The sequence below is a fragment of the Chiloscyllium punctatum genome, chromosome 38 (assembly GCF_047496795.1).
Source record: "Chiloscyllium punctatum isolate Juve2018m chromosome 38, sChiPun1.3, whole genome shotgun sequence".
NCBI lineage: Eukaryota > Metazoa > Chordata > Chondrichthyes > Orectolobiformes > Hemiscylliidae > Chiloscyllium > Chiloscyllium punctatum.
Window position 1 is genome coordinate 26,950,346 of NC_092776.1, and position 20,895 is coordinate 26,971,240.

General features: G+C 37.1%; 1 protein-coding gene across 1 annotated transcript in view; it reads left to right on the forward strand.

Annotated features, from left to right (window-relative positions):
- Nucleotides 1-20,895, forward strand: part of sec23ip (SEC23 interacting protein) — a 136,097-nt gene that overhangs the window by 69,293 nt on the left and 45,909 nt on the right. The window contains exon 15 of the mRNA XM_072557458.1: nt 16,430-16,532. Coding sequence (XP_072413559.1) covers nt 16,430-16,532 — 103 coding nt within the window. The remainder of the gene's footprint in view (nt 1-16,429; nt 16,533-20,895) is intronic.

Genomic DNA, 20,895 nt, shown 5'->3' on the forward strand with positions numbered 1-20,895 from the left:
TCTTGGATGCTGCCTGACCTGCTGTCCTTTTCCAGTACCACACTCTTTACTCTAATCTCCAACATCTGCAGGACTCACTTTCGCCTTTGTATTTCGCACCTGCTCACTGATGAAGTCAGACTCAACCTGATGCAATTCTGCTTGATGAAATTGTAGAATAGCACACCATTGAAGGTGGCTGTTAGTTCCTTGTGACTGAGCAAACCAATACATCCATAAACTTCATTGGTACATAGTGTTCCCTGTGATCCTGCGCTCCAATATGAAAACATGGGGTTAAGAAGAAATGATAGATATATAGCCCAGTTCAAACTGAAAATCATAACTAGAGAATTCAAAATATGTGATAAGAATGTTAGAAATTGGAGGGAACTCGACACAACTTCAGACATCTAAGAATAAATCTGCACAGGATAATCTAGCAAGTGGCTATAGTCGGAACATGAAATTGCAAAATACATAAATGAAAATTGCCAGAATGAACTTTCTTAAGGAAATATCTGAAACTTCTCCTGAAACAGGCAAGACAATTAGGCAAATCAGATTTCAAAGCCAGTTCTGGGTAGTTTATCGAATTTATGAAGAGAAGCAATTTTATACTACAACAGAAGATCAAAAGTTCACAGCATCTTCCAGTAAAACTTGCAGACTGGCCTATCACATTTCATCAGGATATAATCAAACCATTTAAAAAGAATGGATATGAATTGGACTGGATTCTGAATATGGATGAGACTCCCTTGAGAATTCTGATATGCCAGCCATTCAACTGGTGAGCAAACTTAGAAAGAAAGTGTTGATGAAGGAAACTGGCCACAAATTCATTTGTGTTGTGATGTATGTCGAGCAAAAAATGGCTTAAGCCAATGTTAATATTTGGGAAAAATTCTCAAAAGGAATAGTTCTGTTCAAAGTGTGGGTGGATGGATTAAGCTGGCTTGTCAACATGGGTGAGGAAAATTTGGAATTTTCAGCCCGGTGGATTACGAAAAGAAAAAAGTTTTTATTTCATCTGGGACATCTTTCGATCACAGCATTTGATATTGCTGAAGTTAGATTACAAAATATAACCAGCCTTAGTCAACCTTTGATGATCAGACAGGACAAGAGCCTCTCCCATTAGGAATTGAGACTTAATACAGAGATGAGGAGGAATTTCATCTCTCAGAATGTGGGATTCTTTGGAATTTTGCCCAGATTTGTGGAGGCTAATGACAACAAGGAATGTGGAAATAGTGCAGAAGTGGCATTAAGGTAACTGATCAGCCATAATCCAATTACAGGATGGAGCAATCTCAATTCGATGGTCTACTTTTGGTCTTGTGTTATTCCTGAAGAGGTGCATATGAGCTACAACGTTAGAAATCCTGCATGAATTGCTTGTAGAGACCTGAGATGAAATCAGAGATCAAGATTAGAGTGATTGTCAAGGCCCCACAGTCTGAGCGATCACAGATAAGAGTGAGCATTGAAGACATCGACAGTCAACAACGGTTCTGCTAACCCCTCCAAAATGCACTAGGCTGTGTCCTGGAGCTAGATGACCAAAAGGCCTCATGGTGGGGGATAAAGAGGTGATTTCAACCTTTCCAAAACTGCTAACAGTGTAAAAGCCAAAACTCTTTGGTGAAGCTCCTGCCTATTTCCCATGTAGTACCAGTGCATAGAATGTCCTTTTTGTTTTCTTCTAAAGCTAGAGTACTCTCTTGTCATAGAGATGTAAAGCATGGAAACAGAACTTTCGGTCCAACCTGTCCATGCCGACCAGATATCCCAACCCAATCTAGTCCCACCTGCCAGCACCCGGCCCATATCCCTCCAAATCCTTCCTATTCATATACCCATCCAAATACCTCTTAATGTTGCAATTGTACCAGCCTCAACCACATCCTCTGGCAGCTCATTCCATACCTGTACCACTCTCTGCGTGAAAAAGTTGCCCCTTAGGTGTCTTTTATATCTTTCCCCTCTCACCCTAAACCTATGCCCTCTAGTTCTGGACTCCAAAACCCCAGGGAAAAGACTTTGTCTATTTATCCTATTCATGCCCCTCATAATTTTGTAAACCTCTATAAGGTCACCCCTCAGCCTCCAATGCTCCAGGGAAAACAGCCCCAGCCTGTTCAGCTTCTCCCTGTAGCTCAGATCCTCCAACCCTGGCAACATCCTTGTAAATCTTTTCTGAACCCTTTCAAGTTTCACAACGTCTTTCCGATAGGAAGGAGACCAGAATTGCACGCAATATTCCAACAGTGGCCTAACCAACTTCCTGTGCAGCCACAATATGACTTCCCAATCCTGTACTCAGTACTCTGACCAATAAAGGAAAGCATACCAAACGCCGCCTTCACTATCCTATCTACCTGCAACTCCACTTTCAAGGAACTATGAACCTGCACCCCAAGGTCTCTTTGTTCAGCAACACTCCCTAGGACCTTACCATTAAGTGTATAAGTCCTGCTAAGATTTGCTTTCCCAAAATGCAGCACCTCACATTTATCCGAATTGAACTCCATCTGCCACTTCTCAGCCCATTGGCCCATCTGGTCCAGATTCTGTTGTAATCTGAGGTAACCCTCTTCGCTGTCCACTACACCTCCAATTTTGGTGTCATCTGCAAACTTACTAACTGTACCTCTTATGATCGCATCCAAATCATTTATGTAAATGACAAAAAGTAGAGGGCCCAGCACCGATTCTTGTATTTCAAACATTTGAACAAAAGTGAGCATGAATACTGAAGCAATTGATAGCGCTTCAGAAAATAATAAGAAATAGAGTTAATAGTGGTTGTCCTTTCCCTGGAATGGGAGATTTCAAGAGTTGGGGCCATATTTTTAAATGAGATGAGAGATTTTAGAAAGACATGAGGCAATTTTTTTTACACAGAGGGTAGTTCAAGTGTGGAATGAATTTCCTAAGGAAGTGCTGGATGAGAGAACAAATACAACGTTTAAAAGACATTTGGACAGATACACGAATTGGAAAGGTTTGGAGGGATATGGGCCAGGAGCAGGCAGGTAGGACGAGTTTAGTTTGGGCTTATGATCAGCATGAACTTGTTAGATTCAAGGGTCTGTTTCTATGTTGTATGACTCTATGCAATATTGTGAATAACTGATTAATTATTTTAAAATTATGTTTCAACTTCTTAAAAAATTGAATATCTTAATGTGTAAAACCAAAGCATGTTGATGAAGAGTAAACGATAGACTGTACGCAATGGTAGCATAGTCATCATTTATTTGACTAGCATTCCATGGGCCTGTTTAGTGGACTAGAGTTTTGTGTCAAATCCTTGTGTTACCTAAATATATTAACTGTTAATATGTATCTGTTAATGAAACAAAATCTAGTTTCAGTAATGGTTACGATGAATCTGCCAGATTGCCATAATGAATCAAATGTTCCTTTAAGGAATAGTTACCCAGTTTGGTATGTATTTGACATTAGACCCGCAGCATTATAGTTAAGTCTTACCTACCACTTGAGTGGCTGAGCAAGCTGCTCAAATGTATTCAAGAACAGAACTCCCCAGCACATTGTCCAGAGCAAGTAAGGATGGGCAGGAAATGCTGACCTGGCAAGATTGTGAATTAGTAAAAAGTAGAAAAACAGTGACCAGCTCAAAGGACCAAATCAGATTTTGCCTGTGCACTGTGTTTATTGTCCTACTAAAACAGTGACAACATTTTGAAAGCAATTCATTGATTATAAAACCTTTTGTCATACCCTGATAGGTGTTGTATAAATTTAACCTTTTTTTTAATATTGATATATGTTTGTATTTAGTCATGCTCAAAAGTTTAGCAAAAGCTAACACATATTGCAAGGAGCTGATTCAACCTTGAGAAACACTGGTTCTCAGAACAGATACACGATATCTCACAATATAAGGTGAGGAAGTATACATCCTAGTCTTTTAAGGCCACATGGTGTCTCTATTTACAGCAATAAGATCTTGAAGATGGGTTACAGCTAAGTTATGAGTTTGGACTAGGTGGAGAATATTAAGTATTAAATTTTGAATATTGTGTGATCTGCTTTCAAATATAACTTTACCTTCTGTTCTCAAATACTTTGCAAATTTAATGATGTGATCCCTTTATGTTGAAAATGGCTGGTGAACCCTTTGCTGTGGACATGAAATATTCAAAAGCCGGCGTGAGGTTCTTTCACCTTTTAAAAAAAACACACACACAAACATTTGGATGCTTCCTACCTTAGTCAATCTACTGCTGAAGTTCACTCTTACTCTCTGACTCAACCATTCCAATGCTGTCCTGACCAATCTGCGATACTCCTTTTCTGTAAAATTTATTTCCATTAAACACATGCTGACTATCTGCAATTGTAATTTTGCTATCTTTGTTTGACTTCCAGTCCTACACGTATCCAATATAAGATGTCATCTCTGTGTTGAAATACTTTTGTGATCACACCCTGCCTTATTTTAATCATTTCCTCCACCCCACCTTCGCTCACCAACAGAATTCCCTCAACTGTTCTGTCACTGTTCTATTGTGGATTTCCTTCTTGTTCTTTTGTCCTATCCCTCCCTAAATCCCTCTGATGTGCCATCTCCTTAAAGATTGATTCAAACCTATTTCTGGGCAAAATCTCTTAATAACTGTTTCTTTGGTTCCATGTTCCTAAGTGAAAGGGTGCTGTTTGCATCAAGTCATTCTGCTTGAAGTACATGTGTTGAAGTTGTAAAAGTAATTTGTTTTCATGGACTTGAATCAATAGATTAAGCTGCTGACAATCTTTGAGGACTTAATAGAAGGGCTATCTAGTGGATGTGTAACATACTTGGGATTTAAAAAATAAAGCTAGAGAAATATTTAGTTGGGAGTGAAATTGAAGGTCATATGGATTGTAAGTGAAAATTGATATGAATAAACTCATGTAGAGAAGATGTTGTAGTAAGTGAAGAAATAATAGACCAAATTTAATCATGGAAATGAGGTAAACAAATCTGGAGAGATTCAATAGGCCTGCAGAAAGAAATAGAGTTAATGTTTCAGGCCAATGATATTTCAACAGAACTGACAGAAAATAGAAATGTGTAAATGGGAAAGGGAGAACAATGGGGAATGACTATGATAGGGTGAAGGCCACGAAGAGATTTAAGTAACATTGGATTTCATGGTGCAACAGCCAAAAAGGCAATAGATATAGTGAAGAAACAAAGGGTACATCCAAATGATGTTACATTAGTTGCTACATAAATGCCATCTGGAAGCAAATTAAGAGATAATGAGAAAAATGAAGAAGACTAATCTGACAAAAATGAAGGGGAACAAAATATACAGAACACAGTGGAGACAGAAGTCATGATCTAAAGCAGTTGAACTTCAGAGTTGAATCTGGAAAGCTGTAAAATGCTGAGTCAAAAGTTAGGATGGTGATCCCAGAGTTTGCACCAAGCCTGACTGCAGTGTTGCTGTCGGAGGTGGATTGAGATGTCTGCTTAGGAGACGAATTCAAATGATGAGTGAGCTTGGAAGTCATGTTTACAAACAACATATGTGTTATACAAAGTGGTCATCTCGTTTACATTTGGTCTCCCCATTGTGGGTATGAATCAATGTAATGAAGATTTTTGGCTACAACAATGATATTGGTTTTAAAAATGTTTTTTTCCACTGTGAAATACTTTTCAATACCTGGATGGTATGAAAGGTGCAGTGTAAATCTGAAAGTATTTTCATTTTCCTATTTAATTACATTAGAGATCAGGATGAATTTATATTTAAATCCGAGGCAATGAAATTTTCCATCTTACATTTCCTTATCTTCATGGCTCACACAGAGTATTGATTCCTTTTGGGAGGAATTAATTGATGCATAAGTTGCTTTTAGTGAAATCTATTGCATGTGCTCCATATCTAGAGAGGAAAGAAGCTTATTCTCACCTTGCTCACCTCACCTTGCAGCTTTTTGTTTTAAAACTTTTTATCTTGCAGTTGGAAGCATAGTACCAAAAGATAAGGTTTTGAGTCTTACCTGAGTGCGATGGAAGGAGAACAATAAATCATCAATGGTGCATGACAGAATTATTGTCATTTAGACTCATTTTAGTTAAAGGGATAATTCCGGATTTAATCACCGCTTAAACCTCGAACAGTAGACAAATGATTCATCTTAATAAAGTGTTGCTTCAAATATCCATGCGTGAAAATTGCTTCTGTTTTTAATGGCGCATTTCACAACTCTTGTTTTTTTTAGAGATTGTGAAATTGAATTTCTTCCAAGAATTTTGAGTATAAAATACAATTTATGTAAATATACAATTCCAATTCTTGATGCAGATATGTAAAAGCAAGAAAAAACCTTTCAAAGTTGTGAGTTTACAGCATCATAGTGAACACTTGCCTCCAATTGATAATTGCTTTATATTCATCCCCACAAACTTATCTATAAAAATCATAAAATATTGGTCCTTCTACTAAAATTTAAATATAACATTAATGTATTCTTTTTCCACTGAAAGCTAGAAGCACTTGCTGAACAAGTTATACAGTAAACTGTAAGCCCAATCTTGCCAAAGTAAACAAAAGAGCAGAAAAATCAAAAGGTCATCAAAAAGAAATTTCTGAAATCTACATGCAGGTAGGTACAAGAAAATGACTCGATGTGGGGTTTCAATATAAAGACTCTGCTAATTTTTACTTGGTTGCAGTATAGCATTACATAACTATTCTTGCAGTTCTCAAATTTAATCTACTGCCAGCTTCTGGAAACAATTGTTTCTTTTATTCTATCTACTTCTCAAATATTTTGTCTTTTCCAGCCCCCTTGTTTGCTAATGTTTACCAAGCACCAAAGAAAATGATTGGGCCCTGAGAAATACCGTACTCCTGTTCCTATCTTCTTTGTTTCTATGTATCTCTGCAGGAATTGCTCAGGGTAGTGACCTAAGCCCAACCATTTTCAACTGTTTCATCGATGACTTACCCTCTATCATAAGATCAGAAGGGAGGATGTTTGCTGATGACTGCATAATGTTCAACATAATTTGAAACAGCTAGAATACAAAGAATCTGTGTTTATATGGAGCAATGCTTGACAACATCCAGGCTTGGATTAAGTGGCAAGTAATGGTCATGACACAGAAGTCCAGGCAGTGACCATCTCCAATAAAATAGAATCTAACCATCCCTTCTTTACATCCAGTGGCGTAATCATTGCTGAATTTACCCACGGACAACATCCAGGGTGTTACTGTTGACCAGAATCTCAACTGGACCAGTCATACAAATACTTTGATTACAAAAACTGATTAGAAGCTGAGAATTCTGCAGTGTGTAACACTCATACAGTCTATAAACAATCAAGAAACTTGACATCATCTAGTATAAAACAATTCATTATTTGGCATCTCATTAACATTTACTCTCTTAACAAGTGATGCACATGGTAGCAGTGTGTGTGCCATCTATTAGATAAGGGCACTCATTCACTGAGGCTCCACAGGCAGCACCTTTCAAACCCAAAACCTCTACCTCCTTGAAGTAGAAAGGCAACAGATATGTAGGGACATGACTATCTGCACATCCCCAAGTCAAACACCATCCTAACTTGGCAATATATCACCGTCCCTTCGGTGTCACTGATCAAAATCCTGGAACTCCTTAACTGTGAATATTGTTTCACACCTAGGGCTATCAAGTGATCACATGCTTGTAAAGTGACTTGGGGTGGTTTTTATGTAACTGTAAGGTTGTTGATGTAATTTCCTAATGTTTTCTTAACTGAACCCCATTCACTTTTGAATCAGAAATTGATGCAACATTCATGATTACTTCATAAATGATTTTCACTTCATTCATTGGTGCTTTGTTCAACAATATTTTCAAACTGTGTGAGTAAATTGAGTCAGAATTGAATAATATTCTGTCTTCGTCAAGAGTTTCAGTTAATCCGAGTGCACAAAAAATGTTCTTCCACTTTTACAAGAGCATAGATAAGATACATTTGGACAAATTTTAGCTAAAAGGTTAGAGGAATACAGGTTGAATTGTTCTCAAAATGCCATCCTGCATGGGTGTTGAAAAGTGCATTAATATATTTGTGAGGAATAACGTAAGTATTGCTCGCTAGTTACAGCACAGAAACAGCCAACGATTCCAGACAGGAAAAGGAAGCTGAGGCTGCAATTAGATGGGCCACAATTTTATTGAATGCGGGAACAGGCTGGAGGGGTCAAATGGCCTAATCCTCTTAGTCTTGTTATATGTAAATGTTTGAATGTAATTTCAAAGTTTTTGTGCAGCAATAAAAATAACCCTGCCAATTTTCTCGACAGAATAAATATATATTAACAAAATGCAATACAAATCAAATTTTTAATCATCTTCCTTAAACAAAACATCTATTTTATTTAGCAATTCAGCAAAAAGCGAAGTATTGTATTAACTGAAGAAATACATGTGTGACTATGCTTGGTTTTCATACACTTTAAATCAGCTCATTTCCTAAAATATTAAATTTAGTCTTTAGTTTTTTTAGTACAATTTAAGATTGTAATTCTACAAAAGTAATCATGCAGTACCATTTCTAAATATTACGCAGTTGTATATATAAAAATCCAGGGAAGTTAAGGAATGACATGTGGCAAACATTCGTGGTAAATCAAAGTGTTGGGAAATTTTTTAAAAACTAACAAATGATGACAAAAAAGACACAATAAGCTTTAAGGATAAATTTGCATGTAATATCTAGACCGACCATGAGAGTTTTGTTAAATATATAAAAAGGAAGAGAGAAGCACGGTGGCACAGTGGTTAGCACTGCTGCCTCACAGCACCGGAGATCCGGGTTCAATTCCCGCCTCAGGCGACTCTCTGTGTGGAGTTTGCATGTTCTCCCCGTGTCTGCGTGGGTTTCCTCCGGGTGCTCCGGTTTCCTCCCACACTCCAAAGATGTGCAGGTCAGGTGAATTGGCCATGCCAAATTGCCCCTAGTGTTAGGTAAAGTGTAGATGTAAGGGTATGGGTGGGTTGCGCTTCGGCGGGTGCGGTGTGGACTTGTTGGGCCGAAAGGCCTATTTCCACACTGTAAGTAATCCAATCTAATCTAGTAATCTAAAGCCAACATGAACATAACCTTCTTGGGGAATGATAGAGGAGTTGAAGAAAGACATTACATCAGCCCCCACAGTAGAAGACACTAATAACATTGTAAAACAGCTAAATATTTGAGGGGTAAAAAGAGGAAAGCGAAAAAAAAAGTCAGTAAAGACAAATTGCTAGGGAAACTAATGTGGCCAAAGACTGGTGGGTCCTCTAGACCAAATGGAATGCATGCTAAGATATTAAAGGAAGTAGCTACTGAGATAATAGATGTACTGGTATTTATCTTCCAAGAATCCTTAGATTTCTCTGCCATTTTCAGGTTCCCCATTATTATTTTCCGAGCCTCATTCTCCAAGGGGCCTGTGCTCATTTTGGCTTCTCTATTTATTTAACAAAGTTCTCTGTCATGTTAGATATTACTTGCAAGCTTATCCTCAGAGCGTATTTTGTCTTTTTTTTATCGCCTTCTATGGGTTTACTACTGATGTTTGCCACATTGTATATATTTCTTTTAATTTGATGTCATCCTTGTCTTCTCTAGCTAAGTCCCAGAGGTTTGGAAAACTGCTAATGGTGCATCTTTCTTTTAATAGGAAAGGAGGTTTAAAAAAAAGTACTATAGACTAGTTAGGAGAAAATGTTAAACTGGTATACAGGATGTAATAGTAGAGCTTCATAGATTTTGAGATTCATAGATGAGGAAATACATAATATGATCAAACAATGTCAACATGTCTGAAAAATGTACTAGAATTTTCTGAGGTGGTGGCAAGCAAGATCGATAAAGCAGAAGCAGTGGATGTAACTTATTTAGATTTTCTTAAGGTACCACACCATTATGCTATTTAATAATGTAAGACCTCATGGTGTTGGAATAGTATGTTGGCTAACTATTTCTAAGAGTTCGGATAAACGGGGCATTTTCAGGACAGCATCTTCGAACTTGTGGAGTGCCAAAGGGATAAGTGCTGAGGCCAGTTACTTACCTTGTGTTTTAATGAGTGGGATGAGGAAAGTGTAGCATAATCAAGTCTGTGGATGACACAAAAATAGGTAGGAAGGCAAGTGGTGAATCTGACATAGAATCTGCAGAGGGATATAAATGGGCTAAGCGAGTGGAGAAACAACTTTGGAAAAGGAATACAATTTGGAAAAATATGAGGTTATGCTCTTTGGCAAGAAGAATGGAGGAGCTGAATATTATTTAAATGGCTAAATATAGCAGAAAACTACAGAATGGAGTTATGTGGATGTCCTCATCTATGAATCTCAAAAAAAAGAGTAAAGTTTAGTGGGTAATAGGGAAGGCAAATGCAATATTGGCCTTTATTTCAAATCAAATGAGGTGTAAGAGCAGGGAGGTTTTGCTAAAAGCTATACAAGGCTTTCAGACCACAGCTGGAATTCTATCAACAGTTTTGGGCCCCTTTGTGTTTCCAGTAGAATGACTGAAACTAGTTTGTTAATATGCCTTAATTCCACTTCCAGATTGATTCACATTATTGATTGCATTACTTCCAATAAGATACTCCCAAGTCTACATTAATGTGGTTGCAAAGTTAACCACTCTTAGTTCCCAACCTGATACTAACCTATAAATTATTAAATAGTCCCAAATGGCTTTATGGATAAATACAGCATATCTGTGTGCTGAATACCACAGACCAAGAGGTTACAGTGCAAAGTGTGGTTCTGTTTTGCCTACTTTTCTCTCGTACAAATCATCCTCTCAATAAAGTCTCCCCTGCCTCCACTATTCTAACCACCTACATTTCCAAAGCCTGTCTAACTGTTTCTCAAGTCCAAGTTAGAGGTGTGATGGAATACTGTCCATTTACCTCGATAAGCATAGCAGAAAAAACACTCAAGTGGCTCAATGGCATCTAAGAAAAAGCAGCCTCCTTGATCAGTACCCATCCACCACCTTAAAGATTCATTCCATCTATCACCAACACTGGTGGATGTGTTTACTGCCTATAAGATGCACTGTGATTCATCAAGACTGCTTTAACAGCTCCTTTCAAACCTGTGACTTCTAGCACGTAGAAAGAGGTGAGCAGCAGACACCTTGGAATATTAGCAGCTGCAAATTCCTTCCAAGCCTCCCTCCATCCTGACTGGAAGCATTTTGCACCTTCTTCACTGTTGGTTGGTCAAAGTCCTGGTGTTCCCTCTTTTAATAATACCATGGATATATCTAGAGCAGATGGAATTTAGCAATTGAAGATAGCTTGCTATCACTTTGCAAAGGCAGTTAGGAATTGACAACAATTCTGGCTTTGCCACAATGCTCATGTCTCATTGAAGAATAAAAAATTGCAAAGATTGAAATCATCTTTTCAGTTGCTGCTCTTACTTTGCTGTAGCCCTGCTGGACAAACATTCCCAAATGTTCTCTGCTGCGTGAGCCACCTACTCATGTCTTTCACCAGGTGTTATCTCAGTTCTTGTAGATACGGTTCATTTTGTTGTGAAGTCCATATCCTGCTCATTTAGGTCAACAGTTGATACTTTCTTTTCAAAACCTTTGAAGATGCTGTCACATTTCAAATTTGTGCCTATCTTTCCCACGATTCTATGTCCATCCTTCACAGGAATTAGGAAGTTGACTGCTTTTTATTAAACAAAAAATACAACTATACGTAATATTAACAAGCAATGTTTCTAGCAACAGATGAAATGACGAATGTTTGGGCCACATCTTACTTTATCTGCCGACATTTCAAAACACTTCTCAACTGATGAGTGTAGTCTCAGGTCTTATAAACAATGTTATAACCAATACTAAATCTCAAACAATAGCTTCTGTTCCTAAAGCCATAGTAAGGAATGACCAAACTATGTGGTGTTCATCAAAGTACCAGGAAACCCTGTTTCTCTTCATGGCATGAGATCCTTTCTTCCATCAGAGGTACTGACCTAGTTTTAGCAAGGGACCAAAGACAACAGCTCCAACAGTGCTGCATGCCCCCAGCAACACATCGCAGTACCATACTATATTACATGCTCACGGCTAGAATGAATCTTAAACCCTGACCATCTGATTTGATGGGGGGAAAGGGTGCAGCCAGTGAGTCACTGGTTTTCTCTTGTGGTCTTAGATATGAAGTGTTCACTGCCTGACATCCTTTTTTTTTCCCCAGCTGCCACCTGAACTCTGAGTATTTCTATCCTTTCCTTTTTTTCATTATTTGAATTCGAGCATGAACAGTAATTTGCTTTTATATTTTAAAAAACATTACTGCAGTTTGAATTTTATAAATAATGTCAGTATTCTGAAATCTGAAAGTGTTTGCGCCCGGTTTCTATTAAATTCAGATATACTGCTATTAAGTTACAAATTATGTCATAAACTACAAATATTGACAACTGGTTGTAAATGTATCAGCTGATGATTTTATATTTTCAAAATGCATTCATAGATTCTAATCAAAAAAAAGCATCAAGATGGTTTGAATTCAATATGTAATAATTGACGTGTATGTCAGTTGAATGTCATCAAATGACATTCCTACGGTACTTCTGCAAATATCCAGTTGATGCTACATTTGCCCTGGGGAAATTCTGTCCTGTTTTGAAATATATTGCAGTGCAATACAATTGGAAATCATTCCTACTTAGTGTGCAAGCATATAAAATATAGCCCTTTGAGTTTGCTCTGCCACTCAATAAGGCCATGGCTGAACTACAGCATTTTGCAGCATGTATTTTTGAGTTTTTAAAGTTCATGTTGTTGAGATTACATTTGAAAAACAGCAGACGCTGTTCCTACACTTCATGACGATATAATTATCTCCTGAACATAAAAACTGAATGTTCCACTATCTTAGCTGATACCATGAAAAGCAGGAACAGGATCATTACATCTGACTTCAGTCTTTCCAGATTTCCTATTAGAGATGGCATAGAGGAGTTCATTGAAATTTGGGATTTTTAATGTGCCTCTTGTAAGTTACATTGTTGGCACATGTGCAAGATTGTTGGGCAAGAACAAAATCTATCTCTGGTTGATACTTAAACTACCTTGCCAACACACTCAATCAAATTAGTCATTTGGGTGAGGTATAGTTAGGTAATTTGCACCTGAGAAACATGAACACAAAAAGGAGTCAGCACACTTAAAAGGGGGGGAAAAAGAGCGAAAACAAATCAGGATTGGAATTGATTTCAAAACTTCTACAAAGTTTAATTAGTTATGTAAAACAACTAGTTGTTGTGGCTAATGTGAGTGGCTTGTTGATAAATTATTAAAAGCTTGACAGTTCACAATTCAGGTTTATTTGTAAACTATCCAACAGTATCTATTCATGCATTCAACAGAACAAGTTTCACATTTACTTTTGCATTTTATCTCCACCACAATGGTGCAATGTGGTCAAGTCTAGTTTGCTATGTTTGAAGTAAAAAATTGGATTTAGGTTCAGTCGTATTCTGTTTACTTGAACCATGTCACATTAACTCTTTGTTCAACTCTTGCCATTAATTAATGTTTTGAGGGTGTGACTGCTTTTCCAAGTGACTTGAGATGCACCTGCAATAAATAAATCAAAATTTATTCGAGAGCATACTTTGCACTTGCTGCAGTCTTTGTCATGCAAGTTAAATGGTAGAAAGTTGTATAAGCTGACGATGTAGGTCAGTCGTTTAGTGCTGGCATTTCAAGATGCTGATGGACTGATTTTTCTTCTGTGTAATTGTGTCAATGTGACATTTTATACTTTTCTGTTTGGTCAGAGAACATTTTAATGATGCATTTGTGCTATTCCCAAAAGATGTTAAAAACAAAAAGGTGAAAAATGAAAATTAAGTGTTCTGTAAGGCAATACAAAATCTAACATCTAAGTATCTAGTGTCTTGGTGATCAGCAGTAACGACAGTAACTTGGTGTTTTATTCTGTGCTATAAGGCACGAGCATGGTCATTTATTGATGAAATTATTGTTGATGGCCAAATACAGAAGGTAGATTCTCCTATTGGTAACTACTAATGAATATGTACACATCTTGAATAAGAGCACTGAAGGGTGGAGAAACTTGAGCATGCAGAAATGTTATAATAAATTTGCTCAAATATCTAAAAGCAGTCCAGCCCATGTTTCCATTGTATAATTGGGCATAAAAAGGCTTGACTGAAACATGGCATAAAAAATAGGTTGTTTAACCATTAATGTGGTGGGAAATGCAAGACGAGAACCAGTGCTGGATAGAACATCATTTGAAAGGATATGAAGCATTATGTTAAAAAAGTGTGATCTAGTAAAATGCAGGAGAGAAAACTTGGAAGAACAAATCCTCTCTTACTTCAGCCACCGAAGCACTATCACTGACAACTCTTGAAAAAGTTAGGAGGGATGGTTAATTATTGAATATTGGGTTTTTTTCAGAGTACTGAGTTCTACAGTAATGTTCTGGAGAGGTCAAACATGCCTTCTGACTGAATTGGGAAAACACATTTAATCAGTGTGCTTGTTTCTGTAGAAACAGTATTAGTTTTGGGTGGTTTCCTGAAAGGAGGTATTTTTGAGAGTCCAGACTAGTCTAAAAATGTAGATTTGCAAGATTTAGTCATGTATTGTGCCTTTCACTATTGATTTCTCAAATACAGAGGAAGGAGGAAAAGATGAAAGCCGTGTAACCTCGCACCTATGAGTCATGGAGCATTTTTGTTTTGCAACCTTGAAGCTGGATTTTTCTTTTTACAAACCAGAACTTCAACCATTTGAATAGTCTTCAGTGTTTGGTTTTTGATAACTTTGCCACACTTTAGCCGAGCTGTTGCTGACTAGTTTGAAATATTTTAACATTATATTTCAATGATGCATCAAAAAGGGATGCACACATCAATTATTAAGACTTCTGTGCTCTGTGAAGTTCTGAAATAATTATCCATTTCGATTTTTATAAATGTGCTAGCCTAACTGCAAAAAATAGTAGCAGTCCCTACCTTGATTTCTTTAAAACCCTTCATGTTGCATTAATCTGATTTATCAGTAATTTAGTTTAACGGTCATTCTGTTGGCATCCATCCTATTCATAAAGCTTTGTTTTATCTCCAATTTGCAGTTACTATGTTGCTTTCAGCAATGGAATCTATTGTGAGAGCAAAGAAATGAAATGTGTGTCCTACTGTAATTTCCTTTCCTCCCACTTCCATTTTTCTGGCATAAGGAAATACAAACATTGGTTTAGGTCCTGTAATCGAAAAAATGTTCACCTTTTATAAATTTTGGATTTTGAAACATTAAAACAATTATTTTATGACTGTGCTGTAATATCCTATTTTATTTTAAAAGAATAATGATGAAAATAAACTTGCACTATCTCACCTATTGGAGCAGAATGCAAATAGCAGTTATTTTTCTGGTCATGCTCTTTGATATCCATTTGCAATTTTTCTATTTACACAAGTTGAGGTTATAGGAAGCATGAGATGACAAAAATTGTGCAGTCTGACAGTGTAGAATCTGAGGGGTGTGTATAAGTTCCATTACCAGATGAGGACCTTGCATTCACTAATTTATCAACAAAGTAAGTTTTGCCCCTAGAAATTGGTTAGTTTGTCTTGCGGATTGTAGAAACTTTTCTCATTGCTCTTTGAGAGACCTTGCTGCGCAAAAATAAGCTGCCATGTTTCCTGCATTACAATAGAGATTACGCTTCATAGCTTTTAAGTATTATGGCACAAACTGAAATCCTAAAAGGCACAATACAAGTGTTTTCTTTCCACCTTGCATTCCTCTGGGTAATTCACCTACATCTTGTTAACCAATCTTTTATGCCTGTCCAGAGGCACCTCTGTTCAAAAGAACGATTTTTTTCTTTGGTTTTCATTATTAGGCTCAGAAATCCAATTTATTTTGTTTATGTTTGAAAGAGGCTGGAGATTTTATGAGCCAGTTTTATTATGATCACATCTTCCTCTACATTGGCAAATCACAGTTTGGGTATTAGTTGCTACACCTCAATAGTTAACCATATGCCTTCAGTCTAATGCTTAAGTAATTTTTTTCCTTTAATCAAAACTATTTGATGTGCTGTATGCAATCTGCTGATTAGAAATTTGTTATAAGTGTACATTGCTCCTATTTTATTTTATATTTGTGTTTTCCAATTTAAGCTTTGATATTCTGGTGAGTGGATCACTGACTAGAGATTTTGTTTTAGTTTGGGACATTTTTTTTTCCATGATCTCTAACAAAACCACTGGTCATTTTCTTTCACAAGTACAGCTGGAAATTATATTGAATCCATTTAAATTGTACTGATTGAGAATTTACCCTGTAGAGAGATGCATTTGTACTTTTCAAATTGGTCTACTTGATAACTTCAAAAAAAAATTATCTTTTGCAGTTGGATCCTGTGGCATATAGAATGGAGCCTATGATTCTCCCTGACTTGAGTATTAAACCAGTTCTTGTTCCACATCATAAGGGTAGAAAGAGACTTCATCTTGGTAAGCACAGATCCTGAAAATTTAATCCCTAGTATAAAATTAACTATTTTCATGAAATTTGCAATCCCATCTGGATATAACACAATTGTAATTCTAAAGTAATGAATTTACATATTTCTAGAAAGTTATTTTTACATATATTCACAAAAGGGGATCAACATTTTATTTATAACAACTAAGCTTTAGTTTTTATATTTTATTAAACAATAATATCACAATATTTTTCTAACAGTTTCTTCCTTAAAATTTGACTGTATTGTTTCCATTATGATTTCTCTGAATGTGAGGGTAAAATGTAGTGTGTTGACAATCAGTAATTTTATGAACCACAGTAATTATTTTGATTAAATTTGAAACAGAATTTTGAGGTGTTCTAAGTTTTTTTTAATGAAGATGTGCACATATTTGTTATGTCCCATAAGGTGTCACAGTTTTCTTTCAAAATCTTTGTACATTGAAATTCACCTCAAAATGGCCACAAGAAGGGACTAAAGATAGTTACTCTGGTAAGAATCTGATACCCGGAAATAAAGAAAATCTGTCACTTCCAGATTTACTCTCTCTGTGATTGATTAGGTAAGAGGAAAATTGAAGGAATGCAGTCCCACATTGAGCTGAGCAATGGAGATGATGCATTTGTAGAGAACTGTGTCACAGAATATAGTGTGTTTGGGAGGCACAAAAGGGATAACATACTACAGTCAAGGAAGACATCATCTTATCTTTGATTTGGGATTATTTATATTTTGTGGAAGAGGTAGAATTTTAATTGAAGTTGTGGGAATGATGGGTGCAAATTTGGGGGTGCGATTGAAGGTTGAGTCATAATGTTTAAGGACCACAAGATCAAGTGTAGTAGTACAAGGACTGAGGGCAAATGATGTATGTTTTTGGGCAAAAGATTTTTCAAAAGCAGGTGTACAAGAGGGAGCCACCTACATTTGCCACCAAAAAGCACTTATTCGAATTTGATCTCTTCAGAGCTTTGTTTTTTAAATTGTTTAAACTTCAGATTAATGCAACTGCCAATACATAAGGAATATTACCACAGGGCCCTACAAGTTAAAATATTGAGAGACTAGCATATAGCTTCTGTGTGTTTGATAGGATAATATTTGAATTGTACCTATTGCACCTGAACTTTTTTTTCTACCCAATTGACTAGTGTACAATTTTTATTAACTATCATTTTAACATATACGCAGATTGTATAGCAAGGAAATTTAGATTTTTTTTAAGAATAGATTCCCTACAGAGTGGAAACAGGCCCTTCAGCCCAACAAGTCCACATCAACCATCCGAAGTTTAACCCACCCAGACCCATTTCCCTCTGACTAATGCACCAAACACTCGGGCCATTTTATCATGGCCACTTCACCTTCCCTGCACATCTTTGGACTGTGGGAGAAAACTGGAGCACCCGGAGGAAACCCACGCAGACAGAGGGAAAATGTGCAAACTCCACACACGCAGTCACCTGAGGCTGGAATTGAACCTGGGACCCTGGTGCTGTGAGGCAGCAGTGAGCCACCGTAATTTTAAAAACATTTTCAGCTACCATTACCCCATTGGCTTGTTCAATATAACAAGCAAAAAAATTGCATCTTTCAGAATGACATGATTAAATTTGCCCTATAAAGCTCTATTTTATTGTTATGGGCTTATTGGAATGAGTGATTTGAGGGTAATATACTACTCAAGATTTTACAGTGGAAGGTGTATTTAGAACTTTCCAGTGTAATTTCTTGTAGGAGTGCAGGATCCCTTTCTCATGCCGTATTTCTTAATATAAATTCTGTAGTGAATGAATATTGATCTACCCTATCTATTGTTGCTAAACTGCAAGGTTCCCCCAATGTCCTGCAACTCCACTAGCTTCCTGTCACCTTAGTACAGAACCATGACCTCTCTCCACACACACAAGCCTGGGATCTCTCATCACACTTGTACCCCAAAGCCCACATTTCACTTCTCTATTCCTGTCAATTCTCAAAGTTATTCCTGCCACCATCATAATCTAATATTCATATTCTGCACCTCACTGACAGTAATGATGAACTATTTACTATTACTCATATAAAAGAATTTTCACATGAAGTGCCACTCCAGGACCATCTTAAAAGGCCACAAGATTCCAGGTTTCTCCTTGCTTTTCACAAAATTAATTCTCCAAGTAAATAATTTTTAAAGTTTATGAACATTTTGTCTGACTTTCCTTGTGGTTTCTTTAGGCTCATTACTTACTTCACTAACCCAGTGCCACCTTCAGTGCTCCTACCCCATTGGTTCCATTCGCTTGCTGAGCAAATTTTGATTCCTGCACCCCACTGATTCTTTCAGTCCAGACAATCTCCCACAGTCTACAACTGCCTGACATTTCCCCCAAGCTTTCTAACCCTCTGTGAAGCTCTCACATGAATATATGAAATGGCAGCAGATGTAAACCATTCAGCCCTTTGGGCATGCTCAGTGAGATCATGGCTACTGTGTAAGTGTTTCGAGTTCCACGTTCCTGTATATCCCTAATAATCTTTGTTTCGCCTATTTAAGAAGAAGCTGTCAATTTTTGTCTTAATAATACTTGATGACCCCGCTCCTGAGGCACAGAGTTCCAAGTTACAACCCTGACAGAAAAAAGTTTCTCTGTGTCTCTGTCCTGAAAGGCCCACACAAGTAAACGTCCTTTCCAAGCCTGTCAAACCCATTTAGGATGTTATACAATTTAACCAAGTCACTTCTCAATCTTCTAAACTCTAGCTTTCCCGTACAACTACATTCTCATTCCAGGTGGGACCACATCTACCTCATGAGCAGCCACGTTTTAGACCCTTGACTGAAGTCCATCTAAACCCAGGGACTCGTCAACCTACAGCTTAATTTCATTTCTTAACACTTAGCACACCCTCATGATTATAATTTCCGGAATGCTTTTTGTTTCTTTTGTAGCGTAAACAGGAGCAAACTGTTTGTTCATTTTATTCTCCCTTTCCTCCTTATCTAACATTAATGCCCCATTCTCATTATTTAGCAGGCCAACACTCCTTACTTAGTCGTTTCTGTAGAAGTCTAGCTATCTGTTGCTACATTTCTAGTGATTTTTGTGTCATCGTCCAATGTATTCAACCTGATTAACCTTTCAGTCATTCAGTGCTATGCTTGATATTCTGATCCATCATCTGACTTGCCAATTAACTTTGTGCAGCTACGTGTTTGTTTTGTTATTCTGATGCTTTCCTCAGCTTCTTTAGTCAATCGTAAAGTGAGTTCCCTTTAAGAATTTTCCTTTACAGTAGATATGTACTTATTCTGAGTAAACTGAATTAGAATGAATGTACTCATCCACAGGAATACATGGGTGCAATGAAAAGTGTATAAAGTTGCCATTCTCCAGTGCCATTGTGGGTTAGAAAGCCAGAATTTATAAAAAAGACAAAAATTTTTAGAAGAGCCAAAATGTAAGAAATTGTCTAGATCTTGAAGTATATCTGCATAAAGGTGTTGGGAATGCTCAGCCACTAATGTCTGTCACTGTTTCTCTACTGATTTATCCTTAGCCTTAAATGCTGCTTCAGGTAGCTCTGCGTTCGTACGCAACTAATTGCCCTTATTTAAGTTTACAATACTACTCAATCTACTGCTCTTCAAATTAGGTATAAAATTCAGCCATATTGTAGTGACTGCCATTTATAGGTACTTTTAACTCCTTGGTCATTAATTAATCCTGTCTCATTATATAATATCAAGTTTAGTATAGCTGCTCTGTGGTTTCAGAATGTGCAACTGTAGGAAGCTATCTCAAATATTCTATGAAATCATCCAGGCTCCCAGGCTTCATTCTACATCACAGGTCTGTCACCATATCCCATTTACCCATCAAATGCTGCCCAAACAATTCCAGAATGTTAATCCTCCAGACACGACCAGTACCACACCCAATCTCCAAATCCTGCCTTAACTCTTGACTGTCCATAAACCTTTAATAAACCTATAAGATCACCCCTCAGCCTCTGACGGTCCAGGGGATGAAAGCCCTAGTCTACTATTATTACTTGCTCCAAAGAACCCCTCTACTGACACCTCCATAACCTGCCTTTCCTTATTTCCAACAGAAGATCATGTTACTCTTTCTCTAATAGGTACATACACATATTGAAGAAATTTTTCTTGTACACATTTAACAAATTCCTCCCCATCCAAGCCCCTAACACAATGGTAGTCCCATGCTGTTTTGAAAATTAAAATCACCTACCATTCCAACCCTATTATTCTTACAGATATCTGAGATCTTCCTATATAGTAGCTTCTCAATCTTTTACTGACTTGGGGAGCCTATAATACAATTCCAACAATGTGATAATCCCTT